We start from the raw sequence: 21,055 nt of genomic DNA on the forward strand, positions 1-21,055 counted from the left end.
TTCTAACCAATTTTTAAAAATTGAAGGCCCAATCAGAATCAATACCAATGTAATTTGGGACTATATAAAATCATCACAAAATAATACTGAAAAAAATGATATGCAATTGCCCAAGCTATTCATTGTTTAACATCTCTCAGTGAGAGGATTTACTTATTTCCTGTTGTATGTTTTTGTCAGTTCCTCTGGGTATATTTATATAGAAACACTTTTTTTTCTGAATTAAACAGAATGTAAAACTACTGAAGGATATTATGTTAAAAATATTGAACAGCATTAGTTCATCTGCATGAGAGACAAGCATAGGGAGTCAGAGGAGATATCAAATGTGAATTATTTTAGTGATGCTTAGTCTTGTCAAAAGATATTAAAATTTTCTTAGAATTAAATATGCATGTATATGTTGTGAAAAAGAATTTAACTTTTTAAAATATTATTTTTAAATTTCATATTTTCATATTTTACTTATTGTTTGTTTTATCATATTATGTTTTGGTTGTTAACAAAACCACAGACTTATGTATGGCAGAATTTAATTTCTTTATATACACAAGCAGACCCACAAATTACTTTGAGTTGAGACGCAATTTACAAATTATGCCACCAGTGGAAACAATAGATGGAAAGATAGAAGAGGAGGGGAAGAAGGCAATGAAAGAGGGAGAGAAGAAGACAGAAAGATAATAAACAGGTCACCCCTAGGGGCATTGTGTTTAGTTTTTAATAACTGGGATGATAATCATCATTTCTGAACAGCTCTTTCTGTGTGGTAGGTCTCTTACTGAGCACAGCTAATTTCTTCAGAATCCTTATGGAAATGCATGGAGGAGTTCAAGTAGCTAGTGTGCCTACTCTCAACTGTTCTCTGAATAGGCAGACATTTGCATAGCAGGGACTGCTTTAATACTTCCTTTTATTACTAAAAATACAAAATCAATTTTCTGGCTTCTATCAGTTATGTTGACAAGTTAGCTGTCAGTCAGGTGGTTGAAGGCCATGTGTCTCTTACTCCCTGGTTACTTTATAGATTTTTATCTTGGCCTTTGGTTTTCAAGTTTTATTATGCTGTTCCTAGGTTTTGCTCTCTTTATGTTTAGAATTCTTGGGGTTTTTTGAGGTGTTTGAACACGTAAGTGGATATTACATTAATTTTTTACTCCAGATTCATATTCCCTCTTCACTTATTTTTAAATTAATTAAATTATATTGGTTGGGTCTTTTGACCATTTTCCACAACTATCTTATACTAAATTATATTTTCCATTATCTCATTTCCCTGGTTGAATTTGATTCTTTTCCATACACCTGCCTTTTAATCTTCTCTTATACAATGCCACTGAGTTGATAGTTCCAGATGTTGTATTTTTTCAAGTTCTTGACTGTCCCATTGACTCTTTTTGCAAATTCTTTCATCTCTTTGAGAACCTCAGTACACTCAGGGTTTGGAATTAGGATGAGCTTTAGGAACATTTGGTTTTAATCAAGGTTTCACCTTTTCCTGTGATGTAGTTTTCCAGGAGTTCCCCTATAAGCCTAGTGGGTATCCATCTCCTTGATTCTAAAATATAGTTGGAAGTTCATCTCTATCAGAAATTATTAGTTTAACTTTGGGTCCAAATACCTTTTGCAATCCAAATACCTTTTGCAAAATCTTGAGGAAAAACTAGGAGTACACATCCTCTGAGTGGAGCTTGATTCCTAAGTACTGCAAGAAAGTGGGAAATTTTACTCTGCCTTGGAGAAATAGTTATTCTAGTTCTGACTCCTTTTTTTTGCTGTATGTTATGCACATACTTCATGATTTTTTGAGATACATTGTTTATTTTTTTATTTTTGAGATCCAATAATTTTATTGGATCTGTTGATAGTCTTTTGTGTTTTTTTCTTTAAAATGTATTTTTACATTATGATTTTCCTTTTAGCCTATAGACTTTTATACATTTTTGGTGTAATTTAACATGTCCTATTCATCATTGCATGAATTTGTGGAATATTTCCATTGCCCCCAGTTACCCTGCTTCTATCTATTCTATTCATCTCTCCTTTTCCCCTCAAGGCCCACGGTGACAAGCAAGCTTCTAATGTAAACCATAATGTAATTAAAAATGTAGAAAATTATACAGTCTAAAATATAAACCATAATGTAAACCAAAATGGAACTGTGTTTGACAGCTATGTTTCAATATCTGTACATCAGCTGCAGCAAATATAACATGAACACGTAAAATGATCATTGCTAGGGAAGGGGCAAAAAGGTTGATATTGGATATATGGGAATCCTCTATATTGTATATGTAACTTTACTGTGATCTAAAACTTTTTTGAAGGCAAAATTAAAAATTAGAAGAACAAAAATGATGTAGACACTGAGGAAAAGTGAAAGAAATTGCCTTGCCACTGTACATACAGGGCAACACCTACTGCAGTGATGAAAGGCAAAACATCGAAAACAATGTTTTATGATATTTTTCATTTTTTAATACCCAATTTACTTTTACTTTATTTTAGTTTTTCTAAATTAGTATGTATTTATTTCTAAATTTTAAATCTATCATCACAATTTCATTTCCCTATTAATTGAATTTGGCAATATTTTAGTCTTCATTTTTGAAGAAGTTTTGGACCTCAGAGGGGTTCAACCATGAGTATTATCATTTTTGGGCAGTTTTCTGTAAACTCTTCAAATTGTTTAAGTAAAATATAAAATGATTGAAATTTTATGAGTTTCTCAATTTGGTGTTTTTAAGTAGGTTTCAAGTAGTTACATAGTCCTCATTCCTGGTGTTTCTTATTATGTGCATTGCCATGCAGATTTCTTCTTTCTTTTAATGCTTCTCAGTGGCAAAGCAAGAGAGGCTACAGAAGAGAAAAACATCATTCATCTCTCTAAGATTTCAATGTAAATCTTTCTTGTGTTCATATTTTCTTCATCGGGACAATGTTAGACTACCATGTGCTTTTCTGGTTGGTTTGGGGTTTATTTTTTTTGTTTGTATTTAGGTAACTTGCTAAGAAAACCACCCTTCCACACTCAAATGCTGTTCAGACCTGGAGGGTCTTTCTAAAAGTGGTAATTAGACTATGTATTTGGGTAAGAAAATAAAACATCATATCATCCTCTAGTGCGGTTGGTATTTTCAAGGGATTGTTAATGCAGAAGACACTTTCTGGTTGTTGTTGTTGTTTTTTCTCATAAAATCACATTTTAACCTGTGATGAATGAATGGATAATGTGTTTTGGCAGGAATATTTTATACTTTTTTCCCATGTAGTGTAACCATTTAACTGCCACGTGTATTGTACAATCGTTATACTCCATATGAATTCAGAGTAAGATAATTTTTGGAGGGATACTTATTCAAGGTTTGCCAGTAATGACATTTTATGTTTAACCATACATTTTTTTCGTTTGACCATTTTAGTGACTTATGATAACCTGTGCTAGTGATTGATTAGTTTTCAATTATTCTCTTGCTCTTCTTTTCTATTAGAAAGTATCTTTAATTAATCCCTATTATGACCATATTTTATAGGAGTTTCTCTGTACAGTGTTTGAACCTCTCTATACCAGTTAGGATTTACTTTCAGCTCCCAGAAAATGACCTGACTGCAGAGGCGTAGACACGGAAGGATTCGTTCTCTCCCACAAAAGAGGAGTGGAACTCAGGTGACCCAGCCTCAACCAACAACTGCACAAATTCAAGGATGCACCAATATCCCTGAATCTGCTGTCCGCGCCGCCACTTTCAGCAAGAAACGTCCAGCCTTAACATCACCTCATGGACCAGGCAGGCGATGAACTTGGCAGAACTCCAGCCCATGCATCCACAGGCCAAGCAGAAGGAACCCTGCCATTAGCTTATTTTCCCATGTGGGTAGTCAAGTTAATGAGATAAAGACAGTTTTTATAGCAAAAATGAATACCATGTTGAAAGCACAGATTTATTTCTCAAAACAGGAAGTAGACTAAAGATATGCTTGGGGTATGTAAAAGTTCCTGAAAAATAATTTTATTTCATTATAGGCAAAGAGTTTGTCATATATAGATCGGTAAAGCTTGTCACATGAAAATCATAGTTTGAGAAACCATTCTTTTGGTGATTTTTCACTTTTTAAAGAAATGCTGGATTTCCTATGTCTGCCCACTTTTCCATGCTGCCCATTTCCAACCACCTAAGGCTGATCTACATTGCGCTCATCTCCTGTGGCCGGCGGCGGCGCACGTGCCGCTAGGTGGCGCTGGGACGCGGTGAGGCCGAGGAGGGCCCCGGGAGCTCCGCCCACCTGACGTGCGGGGCGGGGCCGCGCCCGCCTGCCCCGAGGTCCCTTCTTCACGCAGTGCCCAAGAAAAGCGGACCCGGTTGGGCGAGGGGCCTCGGCCGCCACCTGAAACCAGGACCCCCAGCCCGCAGGAGGCGAGTCTTCCCTCGAGCGTGGGAGCCGAGGGGCGTTTGGGGCGCCCCACGGGGGAGTGCGAGGGAGGGACACATGTGTGAGTGTGCGCGTGCGTGGTGGGTGCTGGCTCCTGGGGTCTGGGGCGCCCTTCTTTGTTCCCGGCATCGGGATGGACCCCAGAGTCCCCGGGACCTGGCGGCGCTGCGGGACCGAGGGTGTGCGGCTGGGGCTGTGGGGCCAGACCCGGCTCAGAACCCGGAGACTACGCGAGGAGGTGGCGCTGCTTTGGCGTTGGAGGTTCTAGAATGAGCGGAAAGCCTAGGACGCTCCTTCCTGTTGGAATGCAGCGACGTCTCCGCGTGCTGCGGGTGGTGAACAGTGGAGGGAAACTTCGAATCCCTGTGTAATTAAGTTCTAAGCGGAGTGCATTCATTTTTAGTCAGTGCGGTTGATATCTAAACCAGTCACAGACCTGAGGCTGCCTTTATATCAATGATACAAGTTCTTCCAATGCTAGACTAATATATTATTTAAGTATACTTTAGTTCATATTTGCATTCCCCCCTTATGTTTGTTCATTCCTTAATTTTGGGGATTTTGGGATGGCGATGATCAATGTGTTTCTGATTTTGAAAGACAATTGTGCCAGATACAGAATTCTGGTTGGCATTTTTTGCTTTCAGTACTTTAAATATGCCATGCCTCTACCTTCTTGCCCCCTAAGTTTCTGATGAGAAATTGGCATATAATTATTTTGAGACTCCCCTGTATGTGGCAGATTGCTTCTCTCTTGCAGCTTTCAGAATTTGAAAGGTTATATGTCTCAGTATGGGTCTATTTAGGTTTATACTGTTTGGAGTTCCTTGAACATCTTGGATGTGAATATTCATGTCTTTTGTTAAATTTGTGAACTTTTCAGTCATTATTTTTTGAATGTTACCTGTGCTTCTTTCTCCGTTTCTTCTTTTTCTGGGATTCCCACAGTATGTATATTGGCACACTTGGTAGTTTCCCAAAGGTTCTTCAGGCTCTGTTGACATTTCTGCATTCTTTCTTCTTTTTCCTCAGCCTGGATGATTTCAGTTGTCTTTATCTTCAAGTTCACTGATTCTTATGTCAGTTCACCCCTACTGTTGAACCCCCTCTGGGAAATTTTAATACTTTGTTACTGTGGTCTTCAGCTCTGTTTGCTCATTTTCGTAATTCCCATTTCTCCATTAATATTGTCATTGTGTTCATCTGTTATTTTCCTGTTTTCCTTTAGGTTTTTGTCTATGCTTTCCTTTAGTTCTTTGAATTTATTTATGACCGTTTTGTTTTAAAGTGTTTGTCTAGCATGTACCAGGTGTAGTCCTCCTCATTGATGGTTTCTAATGCTTCCATCTTCTCCTTTGCCTGGATATCACTTCCTGTTTCTTTGCAAGTTTTGTTATCTGATGTTGAAACCTGAACATTTTGATATTTTGAAGTGTTTCTGTTGGAATTTAGACTCTGAGACATTTCTTTCTTAAGCTTGTTTCCAACCAGTGTTATAATAGAACTTTCCTTGCATGCCAGGGACAAAGGAAAAATAAAAAAGGAGAAAAAGGGAACCACTTTCCCCAGTCTCTAAAGATTGATTTCTGCAAGTGCTGTCGTTCAGAGTTTATCAGTACAATGAGTTTAGAGACTAGCTCAAGGCCAAAATATAGGTGCCACCCTAGTCTTTTCTCTGTATGCATCTTGTTTTGGGCATGCACCATGTATTTGTAGGAATTCCCCAGTTTACATCATATGGATGTTGCCTCTTGCCTAGGAAACAATTTCCTCACACTGCCCAGTACTGCACTGTATGCCCTATGACCAGCCAACCCTTGCCCCAGGCAGCCACCTGACTGGTCTTCCACAGCCTTCTGTAGGAGAGCTCTGTGAACTACCTTGTACATTCCAGGCAAGTTCAGGCATGGCCTGTCTCATGTCTAAGACTGGTTTCAGACCACCACAAGACAGACTGGGCCAGGCATACATGGTCCCAATATGTACATCATGGTGACTATTCCCTCAAGAACCAGGACCAGGGGTCCATACTGGAAACAGGCTGATTCTGCACTGCGCTGGTGAAGGGTTAAGGAGGGGACATCCAGGGCACAGCAAGAGCCTCCTGCTTTTCAGTATTCTTGATTTGGTACTCATTTTGCTATTCCAGTCCTTCAACTTTTCTGTTTAACTTTTTTCTGGAGAAAGATGTTTCTGCCTGTTCTTGCTGGTTGTATCTGTAGTATTGTCAGTCATAGAAGTAGTAATAGTAACAGTAGTTACTATAGTTGGATCTGTTCCTTGGCAGAATTAATTTATATAGGCATTTAGGCCCTCATCCTTTTGGCAAGTAGATTTCATATTCTATTTTCAATTTCATTGGTTTGTTGTTCAAGTCATGAGTCCTATATACATTTATTTTAGAATTATGTATTTATTCTTTATTTGGAAAAAATTTCAAAGGCTCATTTTAATGGGATTGTACCTAATACTGCTCACATGCTATATATATTTTTTTACTTATTGATGTATATCACTCATACATAAACATTCATAAACAATAAGTATACAGTATTAGTTTTGAACTTACAAACCGAACATATATCACATCATACAGGGCTCTCATACCTCACCCCACCACCAATACCTTGATTGTTGTGAAACATTTTAAACTAATGATGGAAGAGCATCCTCAAAATATTACTACTAACCAAAGCGTCTTACATTTGGTGTATTTTCCTCCAGTCTACCTTATTATTTTTTATATAGTTTATACTTGAATATAAATAAACAATAAGTGCATAGTAAAACTTGTGAACATAGAAAGCAGAGATGCATAACATCATACTGTCGTCCCATGCATCAACCCACCACCAACTTGCGTTGTTGTTAGACGTTTGTTACAAGTGATGAAAAAATACTGTCAAAATCTTATTACTGACTATGTCTTATAATTGGTGTATTTTCCCCCAACCCACTCTATTATTATTTCTTAAAATATATTTTTATTACAGAAGTTGTGAACTTACAAAACAACCATGCACATTTGAGAAATCCCATACAACACCCTTTCATTAACACAATGGTGGAATGCGGTCACCCCTCGGGCTGAAGTGTGGTTTGCTGGCCTGGCGGGGGAGCAGCCGCGGCAGGCCAAGCCGCTGCCCCCATAATAGGGTGGCTGGTCGAACTCACCGCCACCCCTGAAGGAAGCTCGGCATGGGCGCAGAGTGCCCTCGGGTCTCCCCATCTCGGCAGCCATGCTTCCGTGGCCGCCCCTCCTCCCGGATGGCGCCACACGATGCCTGTGGGGCGGCACCCTTCTTCTTCTTTCTCCCTGCGCAGGCGCAGGGCGGAAAATTCCAGTCTGCCCTTTACCCCTCCCCCGACAGCAGCAACAGCCAGGCGTGGGCGGAAAAATACAGTCTGCCCTCTTCCCTTCCCCCGACAGCAGCAACAGCCAGGTGTGGGCGGGAAACTCAAGTCTGCCCTCCACCCCAGCAATAGCAGCCACCAATCCCTAAACCCTGCCCCTTCCCCCAGCAACAGCGACAGCCAATCCCTAACCACCACCCCTCCCCCGTCCAGCACCGCCCACTGACCTTTCTCCGGCAACCAATCAGAACAGGGCATGGCTTTGACCAATCAGCCTTCCCCAGCCCCTATAAAACTGTTGCCTCTCCCTCAATAAAGTGGACTTGCGTGTTTACCTTGTCTCCGCGGTAGTTCTTCTGCCGTGCGCCCTCCAGTCCTGAGAGCCCCCGACAAGGGCCTGGCCTCCCTTGTCCCCAGTTCGTCGCCTGCTTCTCCGGGCGACCCCTTCATCGCTGGCTTCGCCGGGCGACCCCATCAGCTGAACCGCGTAACTCCTGTGAGACCGACCCCTCGTCTGCTGCCGGAGCGACCCCTCGTCCCGAGCGGGACCGACCCCTCGTCCTGAGCTGGACTGACCACTCGTTCGCAGCCAGACCCCACCTCTACCGACCGAGCAAGCCGCCGCAGTTGGCGCCCAACGTGGGGCAAAGCAACCCCACCACAGCACAACGTGGGGCAAGGCAACTCCACCACAGCCTTACTCCATAACCTGGCGGCCCCCCCCTCCTCTCTTCTCACCTTGGGACTTCTCTCGTACAACATTGCTGCTACCTGAGCCTTGGCTACCTCATATGATCCATGGCGGTCTGGGAGAATCACTGGATGGCTTTCTCCTTCCATGTCGGGGGCTTATACCGACCCGCTATGATTAAGAGGAGCCTTGGATTTCTCGGGAGCGCGCGCTTGCACGTCTGAAGTAATCCTACCACAGCCCTACGCCCTCCTCTCTTCTCACCTTGGGACTTCTCTCGTGCAACATTGCTGCTACCTGAGCCTTGGCTACCTCATACAATCCACGGCGGTCTGGGAGAATCGCTGCATGGCTTTCTCCTTCCATGTCGGGGGCTTATACCGACCCGCTTTGATTAAGAGGAGCCTTGGATTTCTCAGGAGCGCGTGCTTGCATGTCTGAAGCAACCCTACCATAGCCCTACGCCCTCCTCTCTTCTCACCTTGGGACTTCTCTCGTGCAACATTGCTGCTACCTGAGCCTTGGCTACCTCATACGATCCACGGCGGTCTGGGAGAATCGCTGCATGGCTTTCTCCTTCCATGTCGGGGGCTTATACCGACCCGCTTTGATTAAGAGGAGCCTTGGATTTCTCAGGAGCGCGTGCTTGCATGTCTGAAGCAACCCTACCACAGCCCTACGCCCTCCTCTCTTCTCACCCCTATCTTTTCGCTCTGCATTGCTGCTCCTGAAACTTGGTGACCTCATATGATCCACGGCGGTCTGGGAGAATCGCTGGATGGCTTTCTCCTTCCATGTCGGGGGCTTATACCGACCCGCTATGATTAAGAGGCGCCAATAAAACTCTCAGGAGCGCGTGCCTGAGCACCTCCACCCCTGCCTTCACCTCTGCCTCCTCCCCTCCGCGCTTGCTCCCCTTTGCCTTGCTCCACTGCTCGTCGTTCCGCCCTCCCCTCGTCGGGGCCTTCTCTTGGCCCGCGACCACCGTCGGAGCCCCACTGGCTCCGACCCCTCGTCTCACCGCGCACCTCGGCTCCCATCGCCGCGCTCTCAAGGTAAGGGCCCCTTTTCTTATTGGCTCCAAAAGGCCATTAGCAATGGGTAACATCCTATCTGCTAAGCAAGCCCCACAAGTTCAGGCCCTTGCCGGTCTCCTAGACACTCACCGGTGTAAGATCTCTTTGAAACAGCTTCAAGTATATTGGGACCTTCTTCTCCCCTTTAATCCGTGGCTTACCACGTATCAGCTCTGGGACCCGGATACCTACACTCGCCTTATAGATAGGGTCACTTCTGCTGTGGAGCAGGAAGGTAAAAGATTCCCTCCTGGCTTATTACGGGCGCTTTTTACCATCTGCTCCTGCCTTCAAGGTGCCCCTACCATCGACTCCCCCCGGCCGAGCCACCACCGCCACCGTGATTGTCAGGACGGCGACTTTAACAGGGACCCTGATTGGAATTCTGATACCGACTCCAACTCCGACTCTGAGTCGCTTGTCGAGCGCCTTAATAACGCGCTCGAAAATTGTCCCCCTAAACAGTGTAATCTAGCAGTGCCGAGCGCCGGTGAAGATGGCGAACTTCTGCCTTCTTCCTCGCTCGAAAAGGGAAGGCACTCTCAAGATGGCAGACTTCTGCCTTCTTCCTCGCTCGTAAAGGGGAGGTCCCTTTGCCCCTCCCTCCCCCCGACGACTTCCTGCCTGGGTGGACCGGAAGCTCCCTCCCCGCCATTTTGTAGCACCGCTGGGGATGGCCCGCAGCCATTTTGTAACACCGCAGGGGCAATGGCTCCTCTCGCGCCCTCCGCGCCAATGGCCCCCCTGGCTCCGCCTCCCCCTGGCAGCCCCCTCCATCCGATCCGTGGCAAGCTGCTGCATGCGCGGCCCCCTCTAGCCTATTTTTGGACCCGTATTCCTCCCCCGCCGGGGCACCTCCGCCTACCTCCCTGCCGCCTCCTACCACCTGCTTTCCCCTTCCGCCCTACCTCCTCCCTCACTAATATTAAGCAGGGGCCAGAAAAACCCTTTTCAAATTTTGTAGGCAAATCGTGCTGTTTTGTTTTGTTTCCATTCTAGTTCTGATTGGGCTTGCTCAACCAAGATAATAAAATTAGTACCAAGTTTTTATCAAGGTCTAAAGGAAGTTTCCAGTTTTGAATCAATAGTTTTTTCCAGAACTTCAAGTCTCAGTTTAATCTTACAGTAATAATCCAAAAATGTGTGTTAATAGTCTGTCTAAACTACAAAATGAAAACTTAAACTACATTTATGCTGCTCAAGTTATTTTAACTGATTGCTGATAACTAATAAAAATGTTTCCAAGCACAAGCTTTCATATTACAGACAACATGAAGTCCAGAAGAAATCTTGAAGGGTATAATCTATGATATGCTATATAAAAAAGGATTTAAAAGCAGCTATACCAAGAAAGTAAGAATTATGAGTCAACTGTAAATAAATTATATATTTCTGTTAATGTGTTGTAATTGTTCTGTGTTTGTCTGTCTGTTCGTTCAATGTCAACGTATATTGTGATACCTCCGGATGGTAAATATAAATTACTAGAAATCTTTAAAAGAGCTCTATTCAAATGGCCAAAAATTAAATAAGCGCTTATATTAATACTTAAGTTTATTATATTAATACATAAGTTTAAATGTTAATAAGATATCTACAATTAAAAAAAATTGTAAGTCTTAATTAACAAAATTAACTGTACATCTTCATAAAAAGTTGTTCTTGCCTAGATTAAAATGAATAACTTATTTTTCTTCACAGGATAATATAAAGAATGTAAAACTTATATGAATATTAAAAAGGTTAAAAGTTTGTAAAAATGCTAACGGAAATGTAATAAGTTTTGCAAAAAGACGTATTTTGTCCTAAAGTAGGATGGCTAATTTTTCATAAACTCTTGAAACTTAATTTGCATGCGGCAAGTGTAAAAGGTATTGTGATAACTTTACGTAAGGGAATGTGTTCTGTAAAGATAAAATTTATCTTCAATAGTCTATATGGTTATAAATAATAATAAAAGGTTTAATAAAGCATTGTTTACATTAAGGTATTAAATGGCTAATTCCAAAAGGTCATTCTTAAATATATATATATAAAACTGAATTGATGATAATAATAATAAAAGGTAATTTTATAACAGGAAAGATTAACAGCAACCAAGCTCCCCTGCCAACTTGCTTTTAGGAAATGGTTTCTAATATTGCATGCTACTAAGTATTTAAAGAAAAGTTATTCTTAAGGAAACAGAAGATGATTTTGTCTTTGCAGCCATTGTCTATTTAGCAACACCCCTCGCTATCGGCCTAGCCACTGTTGTGCCGGACGATTGGAACCTTAAACAAAGACTCCTCCTCACTGTCATCTTCCTATCTATCGTTACTATATTTACTGCCCTCATTCTCCTTCGTTTATAAAGCAGTCTCCTACTAACCACAAAGCTTCTGTCTTAAACATACCATTCTCAACCCTATCCTCTAAATGATCTTCTCACTTCCCCCACAGCCTTTAATACTTTATTTCTTCCTCATACCCTTTGCTTTCTTGATAATATTTTCCGCCATCTGTCTAGCCGCTACCGCCCCAGAAGATTGGAACCTCGGCCAACGAATTCTACTCTCCATCACCTTTCTGTTTATTATCCTCTTTTATGCTTTACTCCTTATCTTCCTCCCATAATGACTTCACCAAGCCTCCTCTTGTCCAAAACCATCACCCTTCTTTTCCTCACACTCCCCATTGCACTCAGCCTTTTAATTGGACAGTAAAAAAGGCCATCAGCCTTTTAATTGGACAGTAAGCCTCTGGCAGGAAAAAGTAATCCTCTCCTACAATGTCTTCGCTGCCAAGGAGAGATCAACTACCTGCAACGCGCTGTCATCCTGGACTTTTAACAACAGATGGATCTTATAGCCGCCGAGATCAACAAGAATTGGACATTGGCCATCCTTGCTTGCAACGGCAAGATACCACCCCCTAAATTGTACATTTATATCCCCATCATACTCACCTACCTCTTCAGCCCCGCTTCCCTCACTCCTTACTGCCTCTTGGGCGTCGGCTACTTGTTGCTGCTGCCATCCTGGCCCTTATTTGAAAAGAAGGGGGAAATGCGGTCACCCCTCGGGCTGAAGTGTGGTTTGCTGGCCTGGCGGGGGAGCAGCCGCGGCAGGCCAAGCCGCTGCCCCCATAATAGGGTGGCTGGTCGAACTCACCGCCACCCCTGAAGGAAGCTCGGCATGGGCGCAGAGTGCCCTCGGGTCTCCCCATCTCGGCAGCCATGCTTCCGTGGCCGCCCCTCCTCCCGGATGGCGCCACCCGATGCCTGTGGGGCGGCACCCTTCTTCTTCTTTCTCCCTGCGCAGGCGCAGGGCAGAAAATTCCAGTCTGCCCTTTACCCCTCCCCCGACAGCAGCAACAGCCAGGCGTGGGCGGAAAAATACAGTCTGCCCTCTTCCCTTCCCCCGACAGCAGCAACAGCCAGGTGTGGGCGGGAAACTCAAGTCCGCCCTCCACCCCAGCAATAGCAGCCACCAATCCCTAAACCCTGCCCCTTCCCCCAGCAACAGCGACAGCCAAACCCTAACCACCACCCCTCCCCCGTCCAGCACCGCCCACTGACCTTTCTCCGGCAACCAATCAGAACAGGGCGTGGCTTCGACCAATCAGCCTTCCCCAGCCCCTATAAAACTGTTGCCTCTCCCTCAATAAAGTGGACTTGCGTGTTTACCTTGTCTCCGCGGTAGTTCTTCTGCCGTGCGCCCTCCAGTCCTGAGAGCCCCCGACAAGGGCCTGGCCTCCCTTGTCCCCAGTTCGTCGCCTGCTTCTCCGGGCGACCCCTTCATCGCTGGCTTCGCCGAGCGACCCCGTCAGCTGAACCACGCAACCCCTGTGAGACCGACCCCTCGTCCCGAGCGGGACCGACCCCTCGTCCTGAGCTGGACTGACCCCTCGTCCGCAGCCAGACCCCACCTCTACCGACCGAGCAAGCCGCCGCAGTGGAACTTTTGTTACAGATTATGAGATATTATCATCAGTCTGTTAGCATTAATCATGGTCCATAGCATACAGTTGGCAAACATTTTCTGTACTCCCTCATTATCAGCTCAGTACATCTTTGGCAGCGATGCATGAATACTACAGTGTTACTTTTAACAACAGTCCATAGATCACCTCAGTTGTATTTTTCCCATGCTTCTCCACATTTCTACCACCCTGCAAGAGTGACATACATCTGCTTTAGCTCACAAAGGACACTGTTGCATCTGTACCATCAACTACAGTTCTCATCCACCTCTGAGTTTAATGTGTTATTCAGTCCCTAGATTAATCTCTAGGTTTGTTTAAATATTAACATTTGCATCCCTAGACTACCCTTTCCAGCCACATTCCGGTTTGTACACCAGGTGTTACTTACTGTAATGTGTTACCCTCAACTCTACACTATCATTTCCACACTTTTACAGTAAGGTTAATTAAAACTTCTATACACATTTAGCATCAGTAGTTCATCTCAGTCCTCCTCTTATCTCTTTTAGGAATCTACCACCGACCTCAGGCCTTGAAGATGTTTTCCTACATTTTCTTCTAGAAGCTTTATGGTTCTTGTTTTTATACTTAGATTTTTGATCCATTTTGACTCAATTTTTGAATAAGGTGTGAGATTTGTGTCCTCTTTCTTTCTTTTGGCTATGGATATCCAGTTCTCTTAGCACCATTTGTTGAACACAGGTCTGCCTAAGCTGGGTGGATTTGACGGGCTTGTCAAAAGGGTCTGTTTCTGAACCATCATTTCAGTTTCACTGGTCTGTGTATCTGTCTTCATACCAGTACCATACTGTTTTTACCACTGTAGCTAGGTAATGTGATCTAAAGCATGGTAGTGAGAGTTCTCCAACTTTGTGTTTCCTGTTTAAGATGTTCTGGCTATTCGGGACCACTTACCCTTTGAAATAAATTTGATAATCGTGTTTTCCATTTATTTTAAATGCTGGTAGAATTCTTTATCAGGATTGCATTGAATCTTTATATCCATTTGGGTAGAATTGACATCTTAACAATATTTAGTCTTCCAATCCATGAGCATGGAATGTTTTTCCAATTATTTAGGTCTGTTTTAATTTCTTTTAACAATGCATAGTAGTTTTCTGATTATTGCTTTATATCATTGGTTAAGTTTATTCCTAAATATCGGATTCTTTTAGTTGCTAATATAAATGTAAGTTTTCTTGCTGACTTCCTCCTCAGAGTGTACCTTATAGTGTCTTTTATTTTTTTAATATAAAAAAATATACAAACGTTCATTATTCCATTGTTATAACAGAAGCATCCTTTAGTGTACTTTTTTTTAAAAATTATAGTGTCTTTTAAAGTCTATTTCATCTGATATAAGTATAAATACTGAAACTTTAAGCATTTTTAAAATTTTGTTACTGCATGTGTGGAATATCTTCTTCCAGCCTTTCGACTTTCAATCTATTGTTGTCCTTGGGTCTAAGATAAGTCTCTTCCAGACAGCCTATAGGTGGCTCATATTGTCTTATCCATTAGGCCAGTCTGTATCTTTTGATTGAGGAGTTTAATCCATCAATATTCAATGTTATTACTGTAAAGGAAGTGCTTATTGCATACATTTTGATCCTTTGGTTTTATCTGTCATAATTTATTTTCACTCTTTTGAGACTTTTAGTTAGTTTTACTGATATAATCTTCAATTCTAGACTCTCTTCCAAACCTCTTTCTTCTTTATTTTCTTTTCAGACGGTATCACATCCTTTAGTATTTCCTGCAAAGCTGTTCTCTTGGTTACAAACTCTGTAAGTTTCGGTTATCTGTGAATATTCTAAACTCGCCCTCATTTTTGAAAGACAGTCTTGCTGGATATAAGATTCTTGGCTAGACATTTTTCTCTTGCAGTATCTTCAATATATCATACCATTATCTTCTTACCGCTGTGATATCTGATGAGAAATTGGTATTTAACCTTATCAAGTATCCCTTATATGTTATGTATTGCTTTTCTCTTGCTACTCTCAGAATTCTCTTTGTCTTTGGCATTTAAGTTTCTGATTACTATGTGTCTCAGTTGGTCTATTTGGATTAATCAGATGGGGGTACGTTGTATTTCTTGGACATAGAAATCTATGTCCTTCAATAAGGTTGGGAAATTTTCTACCATTCATTCTTCAAATATTCCTTCTGGCCCTTTTCCCTTCTCTTCTCCTTCTGGCTCGCCAATGATATTTTTATTTGCATGTTTCTTTCTGTTGGTTAGTTCCCTGAGACCTGGTTCAATTTTTTCCCATTCTTTTCTACATCTGTTCTTTTGTATGTTTGCTTTCATAGGACATTTCTTCAAGCTCACCAATCTTTCCTTCTGCTGTTATATCATTCCAGTATATATTTAATTTCATTTATTGCACCTTTCATTTCTGTAAGATCTGCTATTTTTCTGTGTATGCTTTCCAATTCTTTTTGCTCCTTCAATGCCTTCTTTTTATTAAAAAAAAATTTATTGTATTTTTCTGAAGATACATAGATCACACAAAATTTTACATGAAAAAATATGAGGTTCCCCATATACCCCACACCCCAGCCCCCCACTCCTCCCACATCAACAGCCTCTTTCATCATCGTGGCACATTCATTGCATTTGGTGAATACATTTTGGAGCACAGTTGCACTGCGTGGGTTATAGTTTACATTGTGGTTTGCACTCTCCCCCAGTACATTCAGTGGGTTATGGAAGGATATATAATGTCCAGCATCTGTCCCTGCAATATCATTTAGGACAACTCCGAGTCCTGATAATTCCCCCACATCACGGTTGTTCTTCCTTCTCACTGCCCTCAGCAACTACTATGGCCACTTTCTGCAGATCAATGCTACAGTTTCTTCCATTACTCGTCAGAGTAGTTTGTTGGAAACTGAGGCATGGTGGTCTCACAAAGGGAGACATGCTGTTTCCATGGCTACACTTGTAACATAGGAATGCAGCAATTAAGCTTTTCGAGTCAGCAGGATAGAGCTGTCCGGGGCAGGGAGAAATATGAGCAAACACACTTTGTAGTTTGAAAGGAATACTAAATCTTTGTACTTTGAGATAAGTTCTTTAATTTACGAGTCTTGTTAATGTGTAGTTACACTGCATGTTACCTCAATAGTTTAAGTATATATAATGCCACATGTAGAAAATAAAGTTGTCTAAGTAGTCATTACTCGCAGAACCCCTGATCCCAGCTCGTTAGTTTTTTCTCTTTGTTTTCTCCCCTCTTTTCTCTTTCTTTCATTCCTGATACCCTTCGGGTCCAAATCTCCAACAGTAGTTCTATAGTGGAATACCAGTAAGTCCACTCTAATCCATATTTTATTCCTCTATCCTGTGGACCCTGAAATGGTGATGTCCAATGTCTTCTTTTTTTTTTTTTTTTAAAGATTTATTTATTTATTTAATTCCCCCCCCCCTCCCCTGGTTGTCTGTTCTTGGTGTCTATTTGCTGCGTCTTGTTTCTTTGTCCGCTTCTGTTGTCGTCAGCGGCACGGGAAGTGTGGGCGGCGCCATTCTTGGGCAGGCTGCTCTTTCTTTTCACTCTGGGCGGCTTTCCTCACGGGCGCACTCCTTGCGCGTGTGGCTCCCCCACGCGGGGGACACCCTTGCGTGGCACGGCACTCCTTGCGCGCATTAGCGCTGCGCACGGCCAGCTCCACATGGGTCAAGGAGGCCCGGGGTTTGAACCACGGACCTCCCATATGGTAGACGGACGCCCTAACCACTGGGCCAAAGTCCGTTTCCTCCAATGTCTTCTTTTTTTTTTTTTGTATTTTTTAAAGTAGAAATTCTCTTCTTAATAACCTTAATTTCTTTAACCATCTCATTAAATTTATTAAGATTTGTTTGAACATTCATGATTAGTTCTTTCAACTCATTTATGTCATCTGGAGGCTTACCTTTTTCCTTTAACTGGCTCATATTGTCCTGTCTCCTGGTATGGATTGTAATTTTTTGTTGGTGTCTTGGCATCTGGCTTAGTAGATGTATTTATTCTGCATGCAGTTTCTCTTTAGTTTAGGGCATCTTCCCTGCAAAAAGTTGTCGAGACACTTGAAGAAGTGATGGTTGGTGATAGGTCAGGTAAATGGTGGATGAGGCAAAACTTCATAGCCCATTTAGTTCTACTTTTGAAACATTGGTTATATGATGTGCCATTGGAGAAGAATTTGTCCATTTCTGTAGTTTTTGGTGCATTTCATTGATTTGCTGAGCATACTTCTCAGATGTAATGGTTTCACCAGATTCAGAAAACTGTAGTGGCAGCAGACTACCAAACAGTGACTGTGACCTTTTTTTTTTGGTGCAAGTTTGGCTTTGGAAAGTGCTTTGGGCCTTCTTCTCAGTCCAGCCATTGAGGTGATTGTCACTGGTTGTATAAAATCCAGTTTTCATTTCACATCACAATCTGATCAAGAAATGGTTCATTGTTGTTGCCTAGAATAAGTGAAGACACTTCAAAATGATGATTTTTTAAAATTTTTATTCAGCTCATGAGGCACCCACTTTTCGAGCTTTTCCACTCTTCCAATTTGCTTCAAATGCTGAAAGACCACAGAATAGCCTATGTTGAGTTCTTTGGTAACTTTTCCTATATTTGGCCGAAGAGGATCAGCTTGGATGATTGCTCTCAATTGGTCATTATCAACTTCTCATGAGCAGCCATTACTCGCCTCATCTTCAAGTCCTGCATCTCCTTTGCAAAATTTCTTGAACCACAATTGCACTGTATGTTCATTACAGTTCCCGGGCCCAATGCGTGGTTGATTTCGCAAGTTGTCACTGCTGCTTTATGACCCATTTTGATCTACAATAAGAAAATTACTCGAATTTGCTTTTTCTCTGTTAGTTCCCTGATCCTAAATAAATCTAAAATAGTGATGTCATTTGCAACAAAACATAAAGCAAGAAATGCACATTAAAATGATGTATAACATAACCACATTTATTTAAGAATGTATGCTAATATCAAACAGCAAATTTCAACAATGCACAACCGCAATTACTTTTGCACTAAACAAATAGTGCTGACCATGTACGATTGTTTTAAGTATTAAATGAGTCAATAGGTGTGAAGTGCTTAGAAGAGCAGCAGGCCTAGAACAGTTGCTCACTAAGGCTGACTTGGGACTTTTACACAGGTGGTACCTATTTCCTCAGCTGTTTAATTTGCATCCACTTCTATTTTCCTAAACAGACTTGTCAAAGGTTTCTTTATCTTTGAATTGATTGATTCTTTTAGGCTCTGGTTGTTTACTTCGCAGTTCATTTCTTTGGCATTTTGTGTTTTTGCCACTGTTCTTCAATTGTGTAATTAGTTCATTTCTTTTCAGTATTTCTTGTTTCTGAATATATATATATATATAGAATTAAAACTTTTTATTTACTGAGGGACACTGCAGACATCTTAATTGTACTTTGTAGTTTCCATTTTGATTTCACCTTTAAGCAGAGAGTTACTTATATTTTATGTTTTTAATTCTCAAGTGGGGATAGTTTTTGTTTGTGTTGGGGGCCTTTTTGGAATTTTTTTTGTTATATAGTTCTCATTTTGTAAAAAAAATTACGAGATGGTTGTCTTTATGATATCTGTTCAGAGGAAATTCTTAAATTTTCTTTGGGATCTTATTGTCTAAAACACTTGAATTTTTAAATTCATTATTGAATTTTAATAGCTTATACTCATTTTGTTAATTGTTAGTTACACATTGCTACAGTACATGGAGCATTACTTTTACTCATTCAGCACATATTTAATCAGTGCTTACTATGACGGGCTCTGTTCCAAGCCTCTCCTTCAGCAGTTTCTGTTCCTTGACAATATGAAGAGTTCAGTATGTATCATATTTCTTTACTGTCTCTAGTAAATGCAGTTTTCTCTAGCATCCACCTTGCCTACTTGGTAGACTTTATGCCAAGATGTTGGAACAGTGTCAGTGAGAGAAGGTGACTGCCTGTTGCGTGTTCACAAAGGTCAGCATGGAGCTGACCATTGTCCCTGCCTTCATGCCTCAGGCAGGTCCAGGATGCACAGGAGACATGGATATCACTGGGGAATGAGGGAATCACCGGCCCTGGCCCATGCTGGAAAAGGCACCAAAATGCTAGGCTTTTCTGGAGACCTGGATACTGCCGGGTCCAGGGCACAGGGCTATTCACCTTTGAGTGCACTGACCTTCTCTATCAGAGCCCAAGAGCTTTTTCTCCTACTTTGATTATTCACTTAAGTTTATCATTACTGTCAGGATGGAATATGATGATCCATTCAAGCCATGGACCAGAATATAAACAGCACCCAAACTGGTGTCATTTTCTTTGTAATGGGTAGCTGGTATTCTTCAATATTTACTAGATGGGGAGATAAAATATATGCATTCCATCCTTTTTATACAGCATATATGTGTATATACACACACACACACATATGTATATATATATAAAGCAAAGGGAAATCAGAATTTTTCATATTAAAATAATCTGAATTAGGAGATTGACAGATATTTGGTTGAGAGTATAATGCTGAGAAAACGTTTTCAAAAGTATAATCAGGAAGGTTACCTGTTTAAGATGCTTAAAGGGGATAATCTGATGCAGGACAGGCTTCTAGGGAGTGTGTGAGTGCTCATTTTGTCATAGTGGGTTATATCATTGGATAGAGATCCATATAATGTGAGTGAAGGTATACCCACATCCTGGGGAGGACTGATGTTCTCAAATAGAGGGAATTGTATCTCTTGAGAGAAAAGGTGGCTCCCAGTGCTTTAGGGCAGTCGAGCATGTCAAGCCCTCTACACTGTTGCAAGTATCTCTGAACCTGGCCCTTCAAGCAATGCAGATTGACTATCACTGTGGGCCCTGAGGGGAGGGGGAAAGAGGTATTGTATAGATGGAACCAATGTAACTGTGTGGGCAATAGAAGTATTCCACAAGAGTACGCAAGGATGGATATAAGACATGTTAAATTACACCAAAAATATATAGGGGCTGATGGACTAAAATGTAAATCATAATGTAAAACATAAGATAACTAAAAATTTAGAAAATTGTATAGTCTACAATATAAACCACAATGTAAACCCAAATGTTACCTTGTTTGGAAGCTATTGTCTCATTTTCTGTACATCACTTTCAGTAAATATAGTATGAATATATAAAAAGATTATTCCTGTGGAAGGGAAAAGGGTTTTATGTTGGATATGTGGGAGTACTGTATATTGTATATATCAATTACTGTAATCTAAAACTTTTGTGAAGACAAGCTTAATAATTAGGGAAAAAAAAGAAAAAGAAAGGATATAGACACTGAGGAAAAGATGGAAGAAATTGCCTTGCCAATTTGCATACAGAGTAACACTTATTGAAGTAATGGAAGGCAAAACATCAAAAACAAAGCTTTTGCATCTTTTAATTTTTTGATATTGCAATTTATTTTTACCTTAATTTTTCTAAATTAATATGTATTCTATATCTAACCTTTAAACTCATCACTATATTCATGGAAACTGGCAATATATTGGG

The 21,055-nt window shown here is 41.5% G+C and overlaps 1 protein-coding gene across 1 annotated transcript in view; it reads left to right on the forward strand.

The window, feature by feature from the left end:
- The first annotated feature begins 4,564 nt into the window (after positions 1–4,564).
- Positions 4,565–21,055, forward strand: part of LOC101424694 (vomeronasal type-1 receptor 4-like) — a 123,197-nt gene continuing 106,706 nt past the window's right edge. The window contains exon 1 of the mRNA XM_058285381.1: positions 4,565–4,685. Within this exon, the coding sequence (XP_058141364.1) occupies positions 4,565–4,685 (121 nt within the window). The remainder of the gene's footprint in view (positions 4,686–21,055) is intronic.

The sequence above is a fragment of the Dasypus novemcinctus genome, chromosome 2 (genome assembly GCF_030445035.2).
Source record: "Dasypus novemcinctus isolate mDasNov1 chromosome 2, mDasNov1.1.hap2, whole genome shotgun sequence".
Taxonomy (NCBI): Eukaryota; Metazoa; Chordata; class Mammalia; order Cingulata; family Dasypodidae; genus Dasypus; species Dasypus novemcinctus.